The following is an 18,971-nucleotide window of genomic DNA, read 5'->3' on the forward strand; positions in this document are numbered from 1 at the left end:
CTACAACAAAGTCCAATGGGGAAGAAACATGAGCTGTCAGATGATTACACATCTGAAGGAAAAAATGTTTATACTTGTTCAGAACAACCACAACCGAAGTTGGCATGGAAAACCCAAACATACAGAGGGGCAAGGGATAATAATCATCAATGTGATTATCACTAAATACAAAGTACAGCTGAGGCTGATGGGAATGTCATTAGTTTTGCAGGTATTTAGTCATGAACTAAAGTACTGGACAAACTAAAAATTTTACCTGATGATTGCACTAAATGAAAAGTTCAGCGATCACCAAAGTTATTACAATTCATCCTAAGGGTGACATGAATTTCTGCAACAAATGTCATGGCAATCCATCCAATAATTGAGACAAACAAAAGTGCAAATGTCAACCTCATGATGGCGCTAGAGGAGTCATTAGTATTCATCATATGGGAACAATGAACAATGAATACCTGTACAAAATTTTGCGTCAATCTGTCTGGTAGATGTTGAGATATTTCACTTGATAATTTATAGTTTGACGTGCTGGTGGCACTAGATGAAAAGTCAGAGGATCACCAAAGTTATTAGGATTCATCCTCTGGGCAGCATTGATATCTGTACCAAATTGCATGGCAATACAGCCAATGGTTGTTGAGATATTTAACTTATAACTTAAATGTCAACCTCATGGTGGTGCTAGAGGAAGATTTAGAAGATCACCACAGTCAGTAGGATTCATCCTCTGCAGATCATAAATGTGTGGACAGAATTTCATGGCAATCCATCCAATAGTGCTGATACTGAGATACTTCAGTTTGGACCAAAGTGGTGGACAGACCGACAGTGCGGCTAAAAAGCACCTACCAGTTTAACACAGTACCTGCTGGTGAAAAGTGGCACCTGTTGAACAAGAGTGGCATGCTGTTTTTATCTGGCACACAGCCTCGGCATACCAACAGACAGCAGTGGGGTGTTTCAGTAAGAACCGGGGAGTGCTTACGTGCCTGTGGAACACAAGCGATGTACTGTTTAAAGTGCCATAAGCAAGTAGAAACGCAGCGGCATACCAGTAGTCAACAGCGGGATATCACTAAGAATCGGCACACACCACTAAAACAAGACTCCGACAATGTCACAATCCGACAGTGTCACTCCAGATTTCTGCAATAACTTGGTAAGTGTATTGTTATGATTACCAATATGAATGACGGCAAAAAGTACAAAAACAAGACCTAAGTTGTAATAAGTATATGGCTGCAGCCAATATAAACAGAGCAAGGTGAAAACAACTACCACTTAGGTTTAAACATGCCCTTCAGTGCTACAAAAGCTGACAGGGCATTACCCAGGCCCTGGCTTGCAAGTGTAACTGGTGGCGGAAATGACAGCAATGTAAAAAGGTTAGGATAATGGCAAGTAAAGGTTACAGGAATGATATCAAAGTGCAATGCAGCAGCTGGGTCATTGCAGTGATTATGGGGGTGTGTCTGTCTGACCCAGCCAAGGCAGTTCTCTCTCTTGCAGTCTCACACACACACACACACATACATATGTGCTGGCCCCTGGCCCAGACAGCATCATACTGTGGGAGGAAAGAGAGGTTAGAGTCTCTAGTGAATAGTACAGAGGGAGGGGAGAAAGAGACAGAGATGAAGGAGAAGGAGGGAAAGAGGGGGAGAGGAGGAGAGAAGGGGGGGTGATTGCTAATGAGAGATACAGATGAGGCCAGTCCGGGGTGGTGCTGAGCCAGATACTAGCCCGCTGCTGACTAGACCACAGAGGTCACTGGGAAGACAAAGGCAAAGTAGAGGGGAGGCCAGGACAGCCAACCAAACTCAATTCATAGAACATCTAACCTCAATAATCAACATTTTCCAAAATTAATAGTTCCTTGACATTGCAAAGGAAAAAATAAACATACAATTCAGATAGATTCTGGTTTATTACCACTTATTACTTATAAAAACTCTTGATGTGGGTTTTCGCAAAACACAACACTTTTCATTTAAATCTGAAAGCTCTATTTTGAAAATCCACAGAAAATCCTTCCGATAGCCTTCTGGTTCATCCATGTGGCCTTTAGCAAACTTGAGACGGGCAGCAATGTTCTTCTTGGTGAGTAGTGGCTTTCTCTTTGCTATCCTGCCATGCACACCATTCTTGTTCAGTGTTTGTGTGATGGTCGACTCATGAACACGGACATTAGCCAATGCAAGAGAGGCTTGTAGATTCTTAGATGTTACCCTGGGGTTCTTTGTGACCTCCTGGTGTATTACACGCCTTGCTCTTGGAGTGAATTTTGTTTGACGACCACTCCTAGGGAAAATAACAACTCTGTTGAATTTCCTCCATTTTTACACTATCTGCCTGACAGTGGGTTGGTGAAGGCCAAACTCTTTAGAAATGGTTTTGTAACCTTTTCCAGCCTGGTGACCATCAACAACTTTTTGACTGAGCTCTGCAGAAATCTCCTTTGATCGAGGCATGGCACACTTCCAAAAACCTGTGCCTGGATAAGACCCAAGTTTATATTCTTTCAATAGGGCTGGGACCGCTAAACTCTCACATGATTGTCACCCCGTTGATTGAAACACCTGACCTCAATTACCCCTTTAAATGAACTGATAATCCTAGAGGTTCACATACTTTTTCCAACAAAGACATTTACTGCTGGATATACTTTTGCTAAATAAATAAATGAATAAGTATAATTGTATTTGTACTATTTGTTTGGGTCCTCTTTATCTAGTTTTAGGACTTGAATGAAGATCTGCTTACTTTTTAGGTCACATTTATGCAGAAATACTGAAAATTCAAAAGGGTTCACACCCTTTCTAGCACCACTGTAAGTCTGATGGGCCAAGAAACACAAGCAGTCAGACAATCAAACCGTTTGTAAACGAGCCAACAGTTTAGCTAGATTATCTATTATTAGAGGTAAAACCGAAATGTCGGTAATAATCGCTCATTGCACAGCAAAAACTGTGTGCGCAGCCAACAATGTTAAGTACAATAGGCTACTACTACTGATACTGATTTAGGAAAAGCACTGGTATATACAGTATATAAAATTAATTATGGCTGAATTCCATGTATCTGCTTCAGTTTTAGGGTCCCGGTATACCTGTGCTTTTCCTACTACAAGTCAAAAAGACCTATTGTTCAAAGTTAAACTAGGAAGTCAGTCTGTAAACTGTGATGGATGTTTACAACAGACAATTAGACAATTTGGGTAATAATTTTACAGTTTACTTTTGTTTTCTCTCCCAAGTAATGACCTTGGCTAACCTGGGGGTTTGTTTACAACCAGTCTGAATGTCTGACTGCTCATGTTTTTTGCCCTGTCAGACTTTGTTATAGCAATGTGCCCATGTTTCCAGATGTCAGGACTTACATTGGTGAGTACAACGTTACGAGTAGAAATTATGGCCATAACTACGAAATAATTGCTCCTAGCCAGAGTTCAATAACAAACCGAAAACCTTTGCAGGCAAAAAAAGCTAGCAAGCACATCAACTTTAGCAACTGGACCAAACATGCTAACCAATTTAACATTATTCCATCATTTAAAACAAGTTGGGAAGAAAGCAACGTTTATCTATAAACCTAATTAGTAATTTGAAGGTGCTACCTTGGGCTCTGAGAAATTCTGATGGGATATTTTTAATTTATTTTATTTTTTACATTTTATAGCCCAATCAGTTAATCTAAAACAATAACTGAGGGAATAACATAATGAAATGAACTGCAACCCTAGTTGTTTTACATGTATAATGACTCATACAGTTCCTTAAAATGATGTGAAAGCAGAAGTCAGTGCTGTAAATATTTTCCCAAAAAATAATTGAGGATATTTCTATAGACCCTTCTCAGCAGTATATTGCAGTGCTACAGTATGCCTGACAAAAGCATGTGAGGTCTTACTCTACATGAAGATTCATCAGACAGAAGTATTGAGTGTGTTTCTATGTGTGTAATGGCAACTCTCCTACAGAGACTGAGTGATGTCCACATTCACCAGATGAGCGGCGAGAGACATATACAAAGAAACAAAGAGAGGAAATGCAGAGTCTTCATCCTAAGTCTCGTGTGTTGTGAGTGTATTCAGTGTGCATTTGTGTACTCAGTGCACGTGTGTGTGTGTGTATGTATGTATGTATGAACAGAGGGAGTGTGCGGTGGCAGTGGGTGCAGTCACACTCTTGCTCTGCAGCATGACTCATTCTGCCAGCTCATAGCAGAGCTCAACACACACACACACACACACTTGTACTTCTATCTTTGTGAGGACTGTCATTGACATAATGCATTCCCTAGCCCCTTACCCTAACCATAACCTAATTCTAACCTAACCCTTCAAACCAAGTCTTAACCTTCAAACAGCCTTTTGAAGTTGTGGGGACTGGCCAAAAAGTCCTCACTTTCCAAAAATGTCCTCACTCTGTAGGTAAAAAACGTGTTTAAGTCTTCACTATGCAGCAAGTACACACACACACACACATAAACTGCAGTACTGGATACCCCTGACATGTGAAAACAATCACACATTGGAAAGGATGACACACACATTCTCACGTGTCAAGTAAAGGATCAGCTGTCCAAGATTCTATGCGATTGATCAGGTGTCTTGACAAACATCAAGCTGCACCAGCCTACATTTTTAATGACCACATGCTTACTGACATTTCCATTTCCCTGTGTGTGTATGTTCTGCATGAAATATTCTCAATTTCAACATCGCCTCCCAGCTTTGCGAGCTACATCACCTACGACAGCTTTGATCGAAGAGTTTGTTTGATCTTAGAAGTTTGGAAATTTCATAATTTATTGGTAAGTAAATAATTTGAATGCAAGTAGATGCTAGTAGATGGAGAAGGCAGCTGGTGTCTGATCTATTCATTAGTTGGAGTGACTCAGTCAATAATTATTATGTCAGCAAAGCCGTCACATGGGGGCTGCTCTGATCAAGACCAACCCGAGCTCCGTATTAGGGAGCAGGATTTGTTGGCTCCACACTGGGTGATGCAGTGAGTAGAGATGTTTTCCTTCAGCTCGAGGCCCTGGGTTCAAGTCTCTGTGTCGCAATCATCAGCCTTATTGAAGTGTTGTTGAAAACGACACTGAATCTCAAGCAGCAGCAAGAGAGTTGCTCTGTAGCTGAGTCACCTTTGGAGTCCAAGTGAAACAGAGGAAAATGAAAAGAGAATTTCCTTTCAAGGACCACAAGTAGGCCTGTCGCGATAATTACGTTATCGACTTATTGTACCATATATATGGACATGACCTCTATAATTTTTGCTGACCTCGATATTGCCTGTTGTGTTTACATGCGTGTTTGATTACATAAGAATTTTACCAACAATTTAAACCAGCCAGAATAAACAGCAGCAAATTTCATGGCAATCTATCCAATAATTTCAGTCAAAATCATGTCAACCTCATGGTGGCATCATGGTGATCACCAGAGTCAATAGGATATGTTGTCTGGGAACCATAAATGTCTGTTCAAAATTTTGTGCTAATCCATCCAGTTGATGTTGAGATATTTTTCAGGATAAATGAATATTCTGACCTGCTGGTGATGACAGAGGAAAGATTAAGACAAGTCTTTAGGATTCATCTTCTGGGGAACATGAATATCTGTACCAAATTTCATGGCAATCAATGGCAACAGTTGTTGCGATATTTCAGTCTGGACCAAAGTGGTGGACCAACCAACTGACATTACCAACCCTGGAGCCAAACCACAAGTATGGCTAAAAACTGGCAGTAAAGAAAAAGGCAGTCAAACAAATTTTGATATATTTATGACAAACAGTGCCTTTTTTCAGTAGCTCCAAGGATTTGGGAAAAACGTTTATTCTTAGATGCCTCCCTTGAATTAATCTGCATCAGTGCAGAAAACACCCTATTTTAGTTTTACTTCAAGCCATTGCAATTGCCTGCAGTTGTCTTGCATGGGTTCAAGGCAAAAAAAGAAGAAGAAGGTGTAAACAGGTAAAAAACATTTACATTTTGGCTGGAGCAAGGAAAGAGCAACATAAGGCCCTTCTGCTCATGCAGGCTGATGGTACAATGGACAATGGCAAGACCTATATGGTATACAAGCTGTGTCAAACACGTATATCAGAAACACAACTGCGCAGAAGCAAAACCATACTGCACATTTCCACCTGGAGTTGGAGGAGAAAAGGCTGTTTTTTATTGTTGCCAACCAGAGAACCCTTGAGCATATGTCAAAAGACTTTGCGTAAATGAAAATGGAAACACATGAAAAAAGGTAAAGCAAATCACATCTCAAGTTCATAGAAAGTTTGATGGCTTAAGATCTGCAAGCTATACTACAGAATTTATGGAATCACTGAGGTAGAGTGGCATTAAGATAAGAAGAATGGACGTCCACTGACACAGAATCTTTGGTCAGTCATTAATTTTGTTTATTTTTTAATGATCCCTTACTAAATGTCTGAACAAATAATAATAATAATAATAATAATAATCTTACTAGAAATCATTCTTAATTTTACGAAATTTAATTTTACTACTTTATTTTTACACAGGGCTGCTTTTTATGTTATCTAGTGATGCAGAAGACGCTGACATTGATGTTCATTTACTACGAATAATCAAGATGATAATCAAGAAATCAATTCAGAAGGGTCTAGAGATTCAAACCCACAATAGCTCTCCACATTCCAAGGTAAAATTTGAGTGTGTGTGTGTGTGTGTGTGTGTGTGTGTGTGTGTGAGCGGTTTCAGTGATATTTCACGCTGACTGTGGAGCACTTTGACCGGTCTGATCGCCAGATTGGCCACCACATCATGACTTCGGGTTGCGTTTCTCCAAAAGCTGATTCTGTTTCAACTTTTCCGCCGTAGGTTGCTGCGTTTTTTTCGGCGGCCCCTGCGGCCCCCCACCACCACAGCCTAAACCCACTACCCCCACTCAAATGAATGTGAGAAATTGCGTTTACGCGCATTGAATCGGCCCTTTTGCCTCCATATACCTCACACACAACATTGCTTTCTCTTTCTTTCTTTGCTTGCCATTCCTTGACATCTCTCCTGGAGGCCTAAGTTACTTTTCTGGCTCAGTGTCTTTCTCCTTTCTTTTGCGTCTTGATCCAGGGAGTCACCCACACCAATTGGAAGACAGCATATGATCCTCTTACACATACTCACCTAAACTATATAGCGCAGTTGACTGCAAGCTGAAAGTACCATCTTGTATATTTTGTGTGTGTGTGTGTGTGTGTGTGTGTGTGTGTGTGTGTGTGTGTGTGTGTGTGTGTGTGTGTGTGTGTATGTATGTATGTATATATATATATATATATATATATATATATATATATATATATATATAAACACAGTCCAGAAGGCCCTTGAAATATGCACAGCAGTCCCATGCATAATACATGGGAACAGCAGGAGAAAAGAACTTGTGAGCCGAGTGGATCTCCACCTCTCCATCTCTCCACTCCTCCCCTCCTCCCCTCCTCTTTCCCCCCTCTCAATCTAACTATCTGCTGCTGCTGTGCATCTGTTTTAAATAACAACTGTCTCTCAGGGTCATCTAGGGGTCAGAAATCCTGATGGAGGGAACACATGAGGGCTGGAGGTATTGATAGATGGATGGCAGCAGGAAAGGAATGAGCTAAGACTGCATGGTCACAGAGACAGACACATTTTTAGAATAGCAGAGGAATGTAATATGAGGAGAAAGGAGACAAATGATTCACTGTTATCAGTCAGCTGAGGCCCGACCACCCAGCAGTTTCAGTAGAATCACTGACTGTACAGGCTGACTGTCAAAAGATCATACAAGCTGCAGCAACCACAGGACGTTAAGTTGTGGTTTCCTACCAGTGGTTTTGTCGTTTAACCTCCAGAAAGTGGGGTTGCCAGAAAGCACCTGCTGCACTGCACATGCACATAATCAAAAGTCATTGAATCAGAAGCTGGAGAAGCTGCTTTAAGCTGTTACACTTTGATTTGTTGAGTAGCCTGCCACAAGACTTCACTCAATGTGAAACACCTTCTTTATTTCATCTTCCTGCCTTTTCTTATCTAACCTTTAAAAACAATAGTCAGCATTATAATTAGGCCTGTCCTGATCAAGTTTTTTTGGGCCCCGGTACAGATCCGAGTCCTTTAATATTTGGTATCTGCCAGTACCAAATCCGATTCATACAAAACACAGCAGAGTACAGTAAAGAAAGGATCGATTTTGATCAGCTTAATTTTAGCTGATACCATCCATTCAAATATGCCCGGATTGGCCCCGATATCAATCCCTAGGGTCGGCTCAGGACATCTCTAAGAATTCTAAGTAATACAATATTTTTCAAGGCCTCTGCCAGGTACACTACAGTCCAGTGTAGAGCAGCCACCCACCACTAAACTCCTATTACAGCCTACATCTCATGACTCACGTTTTACCTTCACGTTTTAGTGCCTTTCATCATCCTCTGTGATGTCAAAACTTTAGATCTGAATACAGTCAAAGTAATAAATAGTGTGCGTCTTGGTCATAGTTCAGTAATAAATAACTAGAAAATAACTATAAAACAACTGCAGAGTTCTTCTTGATGGCTGCTGACAAGTAGCCGAGGTGGTAATCACACTGGATGGCAGTAGAGAAAGCATTGCCAGCATATCGTTCACGGGTAGTTTAACTGATTTTGCTATCATTCAGCAGATGAGAGCATTGTAGCAGTCCGTAGAAACAGAAACAGAAGTAACTTGCAAGTCTAATTTTGACCTGCATTTTATTGCAGGTTTGTATTTTTGTATGTTTCCCTTATTGTTTTATGTAAATTACACCAAGCTGCATGTTGATTGAAATCTCCTATGAACATACGATTTGACTTAAACATGCTAAGAAGCTGTTGACAAACCAATGTCCTCTCAAGGTTCACTTACTCACTTGTTCTAGAGTTTTCAACCATATTACACAGTCTTCATTGGGAGATGAAGATAGCTCAGTTGTCATGGAATTGTAGATGTTGACAATAATGCAAACGTTGAACATGACAACTAAGCAAAACTCATCTGCTGATGAAGGCCATGTAATAAAGTACAAAGCTCAGGCACAAGTGCATTAGTGGATTTTATAGGGATTGTTTTGTAAGCCGTCTCCAGGGTCAAGAATAAACTGCCAACCTGAGAGGTTGTTCCAACTGCATGCAAATCATGCAAGATAATAAATAATGATAATAATAATAAAAATAATAATAATAATAATAATAAACACAAATACATTTTATCAATAGATATTTATAGCGCTTTTCAGGGTACTCAAAGACACAGAAGTTAAAATGATCATAGAAAACAACTCACTAAAATATATATAACACACAACATAATGATGACTATACTACAACAGTAAAGGTGCTGATTTCTTTTTTCCTTTTTTAAATATGTCAGACTGACATTGCACAGTGAATGATGTTCTGAACGTCAGAAGTGAACGTGAACAAATTAGTCAGACACAAAAGAAAGTGAGTGACTTACGATGAGCTGTTTGAGGCCTGTGAAGGACTGTTCCACAGAGTTGGCGGTGAGGACCTGGCGCTTCATTGCTGCCTGTTCTCCCAGGAAACGAAGCATTAGGTCTTTTACAGCATCGCCCTGCAGCAAAACACACACACACATACATTTAACATCATGCAAAAGAACATAACACAACTGCAAGAGACCTGAGAGCTGTCAAGCTGGTATTTACACTGTGTACTAACTGCAGGATTTAGAAATATCAGATCAGGACTTGCTATTGGTAGTTACTCTACATTAATGAAGAGGATTGGGGGCAAAAAATCTTGATCTGGACATCCCTAGATTTAGACAGAATTACAATCAATAAAACAATATCCAGCAGTAATAGGAACTGAACAAAAAACAGATTGCAGACAATGCTATCTTTAAATCAGCTTTAGAATGGATTTAATTTGTTTGCTGAAAACTGGCTCTTAGTGGGCAAAAACACCAAGATGACGGAAAAAATCCTTGATTTTTATTCATTTATTCAAGCAGGCATTCAAACACATTCTGAGGGGATAATGAACACAATCTGAGCTGGGAGGTGGATGCACATCATAAGATTCAATTGAATAAATAAGTAAATTGATGTTTCATCGGGATTGTTATTACTGATAAATGCTGCTGCTGAAGGAGCTCAGAGGATGTTTATAAGAAAAAAAATATCATATGGTGACCCAGGATCAAACAAGGGCGCGGGTATGTGTGCTTATAAACAAGTGACAACTGTTTCCACATTATGTATTGTGCCAGAGCAGGAGAAAGATCTGACTGAAACCACTGGCATTCTGTGACAGACAAAAGAACATTGTAGTATGTTTAAATTTGTTATAATATCTTGCCATAATACGTCAGCCAACATGTGAAGACAGAATGTTTTTTAGGTATTACTGCAATATGCACAAAATCTGCACAAAAAAATGAAACAAACCGATTAATTGATGAGCCAATTGTCAAAAAGTAATCGGTTATAATTTTGATAATCCATATGGTTGCTGTTTAATCAAGCAAAAATGGCAGACATTCTCAGGTTCGAGCTTCTCAAATGTGATGATTTGCTGCTTTTCTGTGTTTTATATAAATTCAAATTAAATAGTTTTGGGTTTTGGATGGTTGGTCAGAGCAAACAAACCATCTAAAAGTATCGCCTTGGGCTCTCAAAACTAGTGATGGGCATTGTGACATTTTGTCCATTAATCAAATATATAATTAGCAGATTAATCCCTACTGAAAATAATCATTAATTGCAGCCTTAAATAACATTTGCTGTTTTTCTTTAATTTAAATAACACAATTGTGTACAACAATGACTCAAAAGCACTACTTCAGCAATTTAGTATTGCACTTCCACAAAGTTGGGAGCCTTGCAAAAGACAGATTTTAAAAAGTAATGGTCAAAATTACATCCCAACATCATCAGACGACATCATGATCAGGGTCGTTGTTTATTTTTTGAAGACTTCTCTCCAGAATCACAGAAGAATTTATAAAACTGTTTTCAGAGGCTGAGTAGTATTACCCATGATGAGTAAAGTGAACTTCAAGTGTAACATCAGTGGAGTGCCCTTTTAAAAAAAAGCATGCATCTCCAACATCTTTTGCTATTTTGAATGACATTCTGTAAAAGGAGAAATTGCTTCCAGGGTTTTCTAAGACACATGTTGTAAAATAAGCATTTGACTGTTTAAGTGCTTGTCCTACCTGCAGGTTGTCAAACTTGAGTCCAGGCATGGTGAGTCTGTTGGTCTCTACATATGCTGGACTGTACTGCTGGGTGGCCACAGAGATCAACACCTTCCTGGTCTCCTCAGATGGCAGCCAGGCATCATGACGTCTGTCCACCTCACTCAGGCTCAGCGCTGTCGCAAACGGGTCATCGCTACCCAAGAACACAGCCTGGAGCTGGTTGAAGGGCTGCGGCTGAGTGGCTGGGGTGGGGGCTTGAGTTGGAGCTGGAACTGCTTGGGGTGGAGGATGTTGGGGCTTGGCGGTGGATTCGGTAGGGACAGGGCCAAACACTGAGCTAGGTGTGGGAGCACCAGAGTCCAGAGGTCCTCCGGGGGTGGAGATGGAGGAGGAGGTGGAAGAGAGCTGGCGTTCAGGGGTGGGGGCTGTGGGCGCTGGGCTGGGGCCAGGAGGGATCTCAGCATTTGGGTTTGAAACGGAGATGAAGGAGGAGGGGACGGTAAAGGAATCAAAGAAGTCGGAGGCTGGATTGGCTTGTCCATTGTCAGTGAAGAACTTACTAAGGCTGGGGCTGGGCTGGCACACGAAGGGGGCTGTCAACTTGCTGGGGGTCAACGCCTCAGCGCTTCCCCCACCACTCCCCATACTAAAGCTGGGGGACTTGATGAGGGTGGGCTGGAAGCCGTCAGGCACCAGAGACTTCGGCTCGGTTCCCTGGCTGAATATGGTGCACACCGGCACAAGCTCGTCTTTTGGGCTCGTCCCTTTAACTTCTTGTGGTGCTGGCTCCTCACGTTTAAGATCAGATGGGCTCTGTATGTCACCTTGAGGTGAAACACAGGCTGTGACTTGCTCTTGCGTGTCTGTTTGCTTCTTTGTGTCCTCTTCTGCTTTCTCCTCAGAACCACCTTTCTCCTGTTCCTCCACTGAAACTTTAATCTCAGTTGTATTCTGTCCAATTTCACTTTGTTCTTTGTCACCTGAAGTCTCTTGTGCATTCTCCTCCTGCTCTCCTCCATCCAGAAAGGAGTCAATGGGAGCTACATCGTCCTCCTCACTGTTATTAGGTGAGTCAGAAATCATGACGCTCTCCATCATCTGGTCGTTGAGCTTGTCCATCAGACTCTCTGAAAGTGTAGCGCTGCTGTCCTCCTGGGGGGTGGCAAACTCCCCGCCCAGGTCGATGCTGTCTTCCTGGGGAACGACGTTGTCTCTGGAAGGGGTCTGGCTGTTGGTTTGCTCCGGAGGTTCTGGGTCTGGGGCTTCCTTGGCTACATCTTCCACTGTGATGTCCAAGGTGACTGGCCGCTGAGCAGGAGCCTCCCCACTATCCATCTTACTGCTCTTGACAATTAAATTCAGCACTAAATGACATTAACCGTTTAATGTAATACCAACAGTAACTGACCGATATTCTTAACGTTGTACAAAACTGTAACGTTACAGCATCTTTTTGTGTCACTTCCTGTCATTGTAAGCAAACGCTATTTTTTACAAGCTCTTATCGTTAGCATTGAACTACAGCTACAGAGAACGAGTCCGCTTCTCGTATTGAATTCATACTTAAAGTCCTGTCACGAAAGAGCCGTTACCCGAGATATCGGAGGATTGTTGTCTGTTTGATACTGGCTATCTTGCTAATGCTACATTAGCCGGTTGGCTATCGTAAGCTAACTTAGCTGAGTAGCTGTTTGCAAATGTCAAATGCATGCTTTACTAATAGCTGTCCGCGCTTTAAAAAGTGCATAACATACTACCATATCCATATCACTACGCAATGACAGACAACAAATAGAAAACTGAAACACAAATACGGTTGTGTTTTCTTACCTTACTAGAGACTGACAGAACTCTGTGCGCATGCGTAGTTCAACTACACGTACGGTATTCCAGAGCGGACACATCTCATACCGCCGTGGTTATTGGTATTCCTGACGTATTCTACGTAGTTTAAACAGCCCATACAACGTTGCAGGACTGTCGTTACGTATTTTAGTCGCACGCTTCATATTTCCAATTTTTAAATCGCGGAAGTGCAGTTACTGTGGAGTACGTAGCACAGTCACAATATTTTAATAAAAGATTGAAAGTGTTAACTCTGGCAACAGACTGAAAAATGGAGGACGACGCTCCTGTCATTTATGGTCTCGAATTTCAGGTACACAATGTTGCTGCACTGTCACACCATTCATTACTATTTACTTGAGTGAAAGCTAACGTTAGCTCTGTTCTATTTGTCTTATTAGTAATTTTTAGCTATTCTAGATTATGCTACTGTGTTAGTCTGCATAGAGCAATGTATCAATTATTTATTTCCATAATCTATTCTATTCCTGAAAACGCGTTTATGTGAATGGATAGTCATGCTCTTCTGTATCTACTTTAAAGGCACGAGCACTTACGGCCCAGACAGCTGAAACTGATGCCATTCGTTTCCTTGTGGGCACACAGTCACTAAAATTTGACAACCAGGTAAGTAAAACAGTTCATGACAGACATCTCATACCATTTAAAGCCATGGATGGAAATGAAGTTGTCTACAACAGGAGGCAACAGGCACCCCTTATCTACTCATTTAGTTCTTGGTGGTAGTTTGTGTCTCCATGCATTTAAAAAATATATATATTTGTCTTTTGATAATAATATAAAGAACACAGTGTTTTGCAAATATCCTGCTGTCTCCCGCATGGCCCTCTCTTCTTGAGAGATACGTGATGCACCACTTCGCATCACTAGGTGCTTGGGCCATAATAATGATAATAATAATAATAATAATAATAATAATGATTCCTTGAATTACAATAGGACATTCGCACCACTAGGTGTTCGGGCCCTAATAATTCCTTGAATTAAGCACCACCCACTGCTCATCTCGTTTTCCTCAGTGGATGGAGTTTGCTTTCAGTTTTCAGTTTGTTTTCAACTAATGTTTCCAAGGTCATAAAGTCTGAAGTAAATAGGGGTTATGTGTTAAATTAAAAGCTGCATTTGAAATGTAAAGCTGCATTTTTAATCATTTGCAGATGTTGACGTTCTTTTTCACAGCAGTATAGCATGTAGCATAGAGTGAAAGGAGTTAGAGCAACTGAAACAGGATGAAATTAAGTCGTGAATATCTTTCTCTAGGTCAGAGGCAGACAGATTTGTTTTTGACATAGTAGAGCCTATTTTTGTTACCTCAACAAGAAAAATATTAAAAGACAAAAGCCTGAAGACGTCTCAGTGGATTTGTATTGATCAGTAAATGTCAAATATTTAATAAATGAGGAAATTTGACATAGTATTAAGAAGAACAACCTATCAGAAAACTAAAAAACATAACTGACAAGTGTAATATTCACAAGTGGACCATTTTTGTAACCTTGCATTGCTGGTAATCTGTAGCTTATTAAAAATATTTTTGCATCCTTACTTTCAATTGCCAGTCCTAAAGTAACACTAGCCAAGGTTGCCATTAAGTGCATGTTTATTTGGTTGTGCTTAGTTCCTTTTCTTTAGGTAGGAAAATTATACATGTTTTGTATTTTTGTTAGATTTTTTAGATTTGAGATAGCCTGAGGGTTTTTGTTCTATTGTGGAATGTGTGTGTGCGCTTTGGATTCAAGGCTTGGGAATAGATCTGCCAATATTTCTTTTGATTAGTCAATTAGATTTTGGAAACAATTTTTAGAAAAATTATTTCCAACAGTTTTGATATCAATTAATGGTTAAGAAAAAAAAGCTAAATATTTGCTGCTGCCAGTCTCCTAAATTCCTGCTTTGAATTATTGTTAAATCTCCAGTATGTAGGATGTAGCGGCATCTAGTGGTGAAATTGCAGTTTGCAACCATTTGAATACCATGTGCCTCACCCTCCCCTTCCAAACGTGTAGGGGAAACTACGGTAGCCGTGAAACTCGCGAAAAATGCGAACTGCCCTATCTAGAGCCAATGTTTGGTTTGTCCGTTCTAGGCTACTGTAGAAACATGGCGGTGCAACATGGCGACCTCCGTGGAAGGGGACCCGCTCCCTATGTAGATTAAAAACTGCTCATTCTAAGGTAATGAAAACACAACAATTCTTATTTTCGGGTGATTAGACACTTATGAAAACATACTTATAAATATTATATTCCATTTCTGCCAATAGCTCCTCCTAAAGTGTTACACACTGGGCCTTTAATTGAATATATTACTTGAACTAAACAAGCAGGATGAAAAGACTTAACCTTGGAATTGGGGTAGTTGTGATGGCATTTTATTTATCTGCTATTTTCTGACATTTTATAGACCAAACAATTAATTCGAAAAGAGAATTAACTGAATAATTAATATGAAAATAATTGTTAGTTGCAGCCCTAAATTAATTAAGTGTTTATTACAAAATGTCAGAATATAGTACAAAATGCCCATCACAATTTCCCAAGTTTACATCCTCAGTTTGTTTAATTTGTCCAAACAACAGTCCAAAATCCAAATATGGTTGATGTATACTAGTTTAAATGAGAGAAAGGCAGCAAATCCTGACATTTGAGAATCTGGAACCAGAGAACGTTTAGCATTTTTGCTTGATAAATGATGTAGACTATTAAAGGGCTGCAACTAATAATTATTTTCATATTGACCGAGATGTGTCAATTGATAATCAATTAATCAACTATGTCTCAGCACTATTTGGGACCACTGGTAAAGCTCAGGAGAGGCCGCCTCAGTCTGGACCCCATATATCAACTGCACTTAAGCTAGTGCCATCCTTGCATGTGCATCCATGTTTTGTGTATATCTACGTTTTATCTGCAAAAGTCTGTGTGTCTGAGTGTTAGTAAAGGTTTTGTGCTGAGTGTGTTTGTCTGTGTGTCTGCATGCATTCACATCTTGCAGAGGTCATTACAGAGACAGATGACAGAAACAGTTGGCTCTAAAGAGGGGAAGAAATAATTAGCAGAGAGAGAGAGAGAGAGAGAGAGAGAGAGAGAGAAAGAAACAAGCCTCTTTTCTGGCAGACTTCAGTGTGAAAATGGTCTGGCACTGAATGCAGACGTAGTTCAATCCAAGTCTTGGGTAGCGAGGCTAATACAGAGCTTGTTGGGAATGTTGACAATGCATCGCAGTTGATTTGTGTGATTTCTTATTACTCACTGTAAGTAGCTTAATATACAATTTTTACATTTTTTTTTTTACAATTCAATATGCTTTATTGGTATGAGTGTAACAAAGACAATATTGCTAAAGCGTCAAGTAATAATGAGATTAAAAGAAAAAAATACAATTCATAATCAGGAAAATAGCTGAAAAAAACAACAAAAACAAATTTTATTTTTTTTTAAAGAACAACAATGAACACTTGCTCTGTTTTTGTGAAAGACTGTGGACGTGTGTGTTAATCTTGTTAGTGAGTGTGCATGTTGAAGATAGTGTGTTTGTGGTGATGTTGTTGGGGTGTGTGTGTGTGTGTGTGTCAGTACCTGGACATTAGAGGATCTGGGTGGTTGTGTATTTAGCTCCTACATCCTTCCATCACACAGTGAGTGTCAGTATCAGTCATTCTAAGAGCAAGGAATTATTCAAAATGATCAAATAATTAAAGTATTTACAGAATTATAATAACAAAATTATATATTGCAACATATATATATAACCCAGTTATAATAGAAAATGTAATCATTAAATTATTTACAAATCAAATGTATATTAGTCAGGTTTTAAAACCAGATACATTATAGGCCTACCAACCAGGTTGACTGATATATACAAAAACAATTAAAAAAGAAGTCATTATAGAGCTGTGTTTCTCAGGTTCCACTGGCTGTCCTCAGGTCGTGACATGAGGTGATATATTTTGTTGCAATCATCTCACATTTGGGCATTTCCCCAAGTAAATATGGGAGTTTCTCTATGTCTGTTATGTTTTCAAATTCAGAGTGTATTTTTATTATGTTGGGGAAATTTCTCAGAGCCTGGTATATGGGGCATGACGTGAGGAAATGCAGTTCTGACTCTACATCTTGTCTGTTACACTGGGAACAGAGTCTCTCCTTCTCTGGCAGCCATCTCTGTCTATGCTGACCCATCTCTATAGTTAGAGTATGCTCACTGAGTCTGTACATAGTCAAGACTTTCCTTAATTTAGGATTTTTTTTTACTGTGGTCAGATAATGTGAAGTCTGTTTTTAGGGTCAGATAACATTTTATTTCAGTTGTTTCCTTTCAGTATACTCCTCTTAACACTTTCCTCCACTCTGTCATGAGCACAGAGCTGGAAAACAAGAAAATCCTAGAGGCAAATTCTTCAGTAGTGGTGTAAATCTAATCTTAGTACAATTATTAGATTTACATAGTAATGAAGGTGCTTATTGCTCATTTATTCATTGGTCTGTTTGCTTTAACACCATTATAGACTGTGCAGTGAGACAGTGACAGTGTGATGTCACAGATGAAAGTTGACAGTAGTGACAGAAATGTGGTGAAATCTTTCGTCGTCTTAGATTGCACTATAAGGTGGAATGCACAATCCAACTTTTTCTCTCCCCGTACTAATTCAGACCCACTTAATGAAGTCAGTGGGCCCCATTTGTGTGGTGGCGCAACCACCAGTACATGAAGCCTATTTTCCTGACCTTGAAATTCTCATATTTTGGTGCCCAACATAGAGCACGGTGCACAGGTGGGAGGAGGGCAAAGTTTGTCACTAAAGATATGTTACATTCCTCTACTGAAGGGGGAGATGTCTGTAGATGTCAAGCTAGATTTGTCACAAATTCGAAAGCCAATCGCAATGCCTCTGGCATATAAACCTGAAACCTCCAGCGCAGAGCAGACTTGTCAGTACAGAGAGCAAGAGCTGCACTAAGTTAGCGTAGTGAAAGTTTTGACAGCAAACATGGTAGAGTGTGCATTTTGTGGATCCTTCCACGATCTACTAACATTACGTAATAACAATGTGAACACACTGTAACATGGTAGCAGATATTATTGTATGTTTCGCAACCACTAACGCTGTGCCAGCCACTGCCAGTTACAAGCTAGCTAACAACATAAACAAATGATGCTAACTACACTTACCATTCTGATACGTCTGCTAGTCACCGATTTTGGTGCACAATAGACTCCTCACCTGGGTCTGACTGAGGCTCAAACATGTACAGCTGAATCTCACCGACTGAATCTAACTCTAGCCATTTTGACGTGCACTGCTCTCTCACCATGGATGTATGTTTCTCACCCACATCCATGCTCTAAAAGGCAACCTAACATTCAGCGGTGGTGGGCGGGGCATTCAGAGATCCAGAATTTGTCAATGAGGGAGAAAGTGCTTCCAGACCCTTTTCAGAGTTGTTGTTTCTTTTTTACTTCTTTAAAAACAAAATATTAATCATAGCAGAGTATTTTTAAATACTTTAAAATGAGAAACTTTCATTAGACATAGTGCTATTACTACGGCTAAACTTCTTTTTGATTTGCTGCATTTACAAAATGTGAGAATGGGAGTTGCTTGTATATTTTCTTCAGCCATTTACATAATAGCGCTACCATTCACCACACATTCATTGAACACTATAACATCTTTTAAAATGAATATCGTACAGTCTGACACAGATTTAGACCAAGATTTTATTAGACCCATCTAGTACAGTGTGGCATGCAAAGAACCTGCAAGATTGCTGTTATTACACAGAGTGTAAAGGCCTTTAGTGTGAATGGATTGCTCTTACTTGTTGCTGCTACCTTTTTCATTTATATGTTGTTTTATTCAAGTTATCTACTTTAACAGCACGAGTTTGAAT

The 18,971-nt window shown here is 39.9% G+C and overlaps 2 protein-coding genes across 6 annotated transcripts in view; one reads left to right on the forward strand and one right to left on the reverse strand.

The window, feature by feature from the left end:
• trappc12 (trafficking protein particle complex subunit 12) overlaps positions 1–13,179 on the reverse strand; it is a 48,324-nt gene extending 35,145 nt beyond the window's left edge. Inside the window, exons 1-3 of one of the 4 annotated variants that reach the window (XR_006374550.1) lie at positions 13,039–13,179; positions 11,224–12,547; positions 9,499–9,615 (exon numbers count right to left, since the gene is read on the reverse strand). Coding sequence is in view for 3 of the 4 variants with exons in the window: in XM_044166437.1 (XP_044022372.1) it covers positions 9,499–9,615; positions 11,224–12,547; positions 13,039–13,112 (1,515 nt within the window). In the remaining variant the exon portion in view is untranslated. Of the gene's footprint in view, positions 1–9,498; positions 9,616–11,223; positions 12,573–13,038 lie in introns of all 4 variants that reach the window. The other 3 variants (XM_044166437.1, XM_044166439.1, XM_044166438.1) reach the window with 3 other exon arrangements.
• Positions 13,180–13,205: 26 nt separating this feature from the next.
• The window catches only part of eipr1 (EARP complex and GARP complex interacting protein 1), a 79,598-nt gene continuing 73,832 nt past the window's right edge, over positions 13,206–18,971 (forward strand). The window contains exons 1-2 of one of the 2 annotated variants that reach the window (XM_044166441.1): positions 13,206–13,366; positions 13,597–13,680. In XM_044166441.1, coding sequence (XP_044022376.1) covers positions 13,325–13,366; positions 13,597–13,680 — 126 coding nt within the window. In that variant the 5' untranslated portion in view covers positions 13,206–13,324. Of the gene's footprint in view, positions 13,367–13,596; positions 13,681–18,971 lie in introns of those variants that run through there. The other variant, XM_044166442.1, reaches the window with a different exon arrangement.

This window comes from Siniperca chuatsi, linkage group LG15, assembly GCF_020085105.1.
Source record: "Siniperca chuatsi isolate FFG_IHB_CAS linkage group LG15, ASM2008510v1, whole genome shotgun sequence".
Taxonomy (NCBI): Eukaryota; Metazoa; Chordata; class Actinopteri; order Centrarchiformes; family Sinipercidae; genus Siniperca; species Siniperca chuatsi.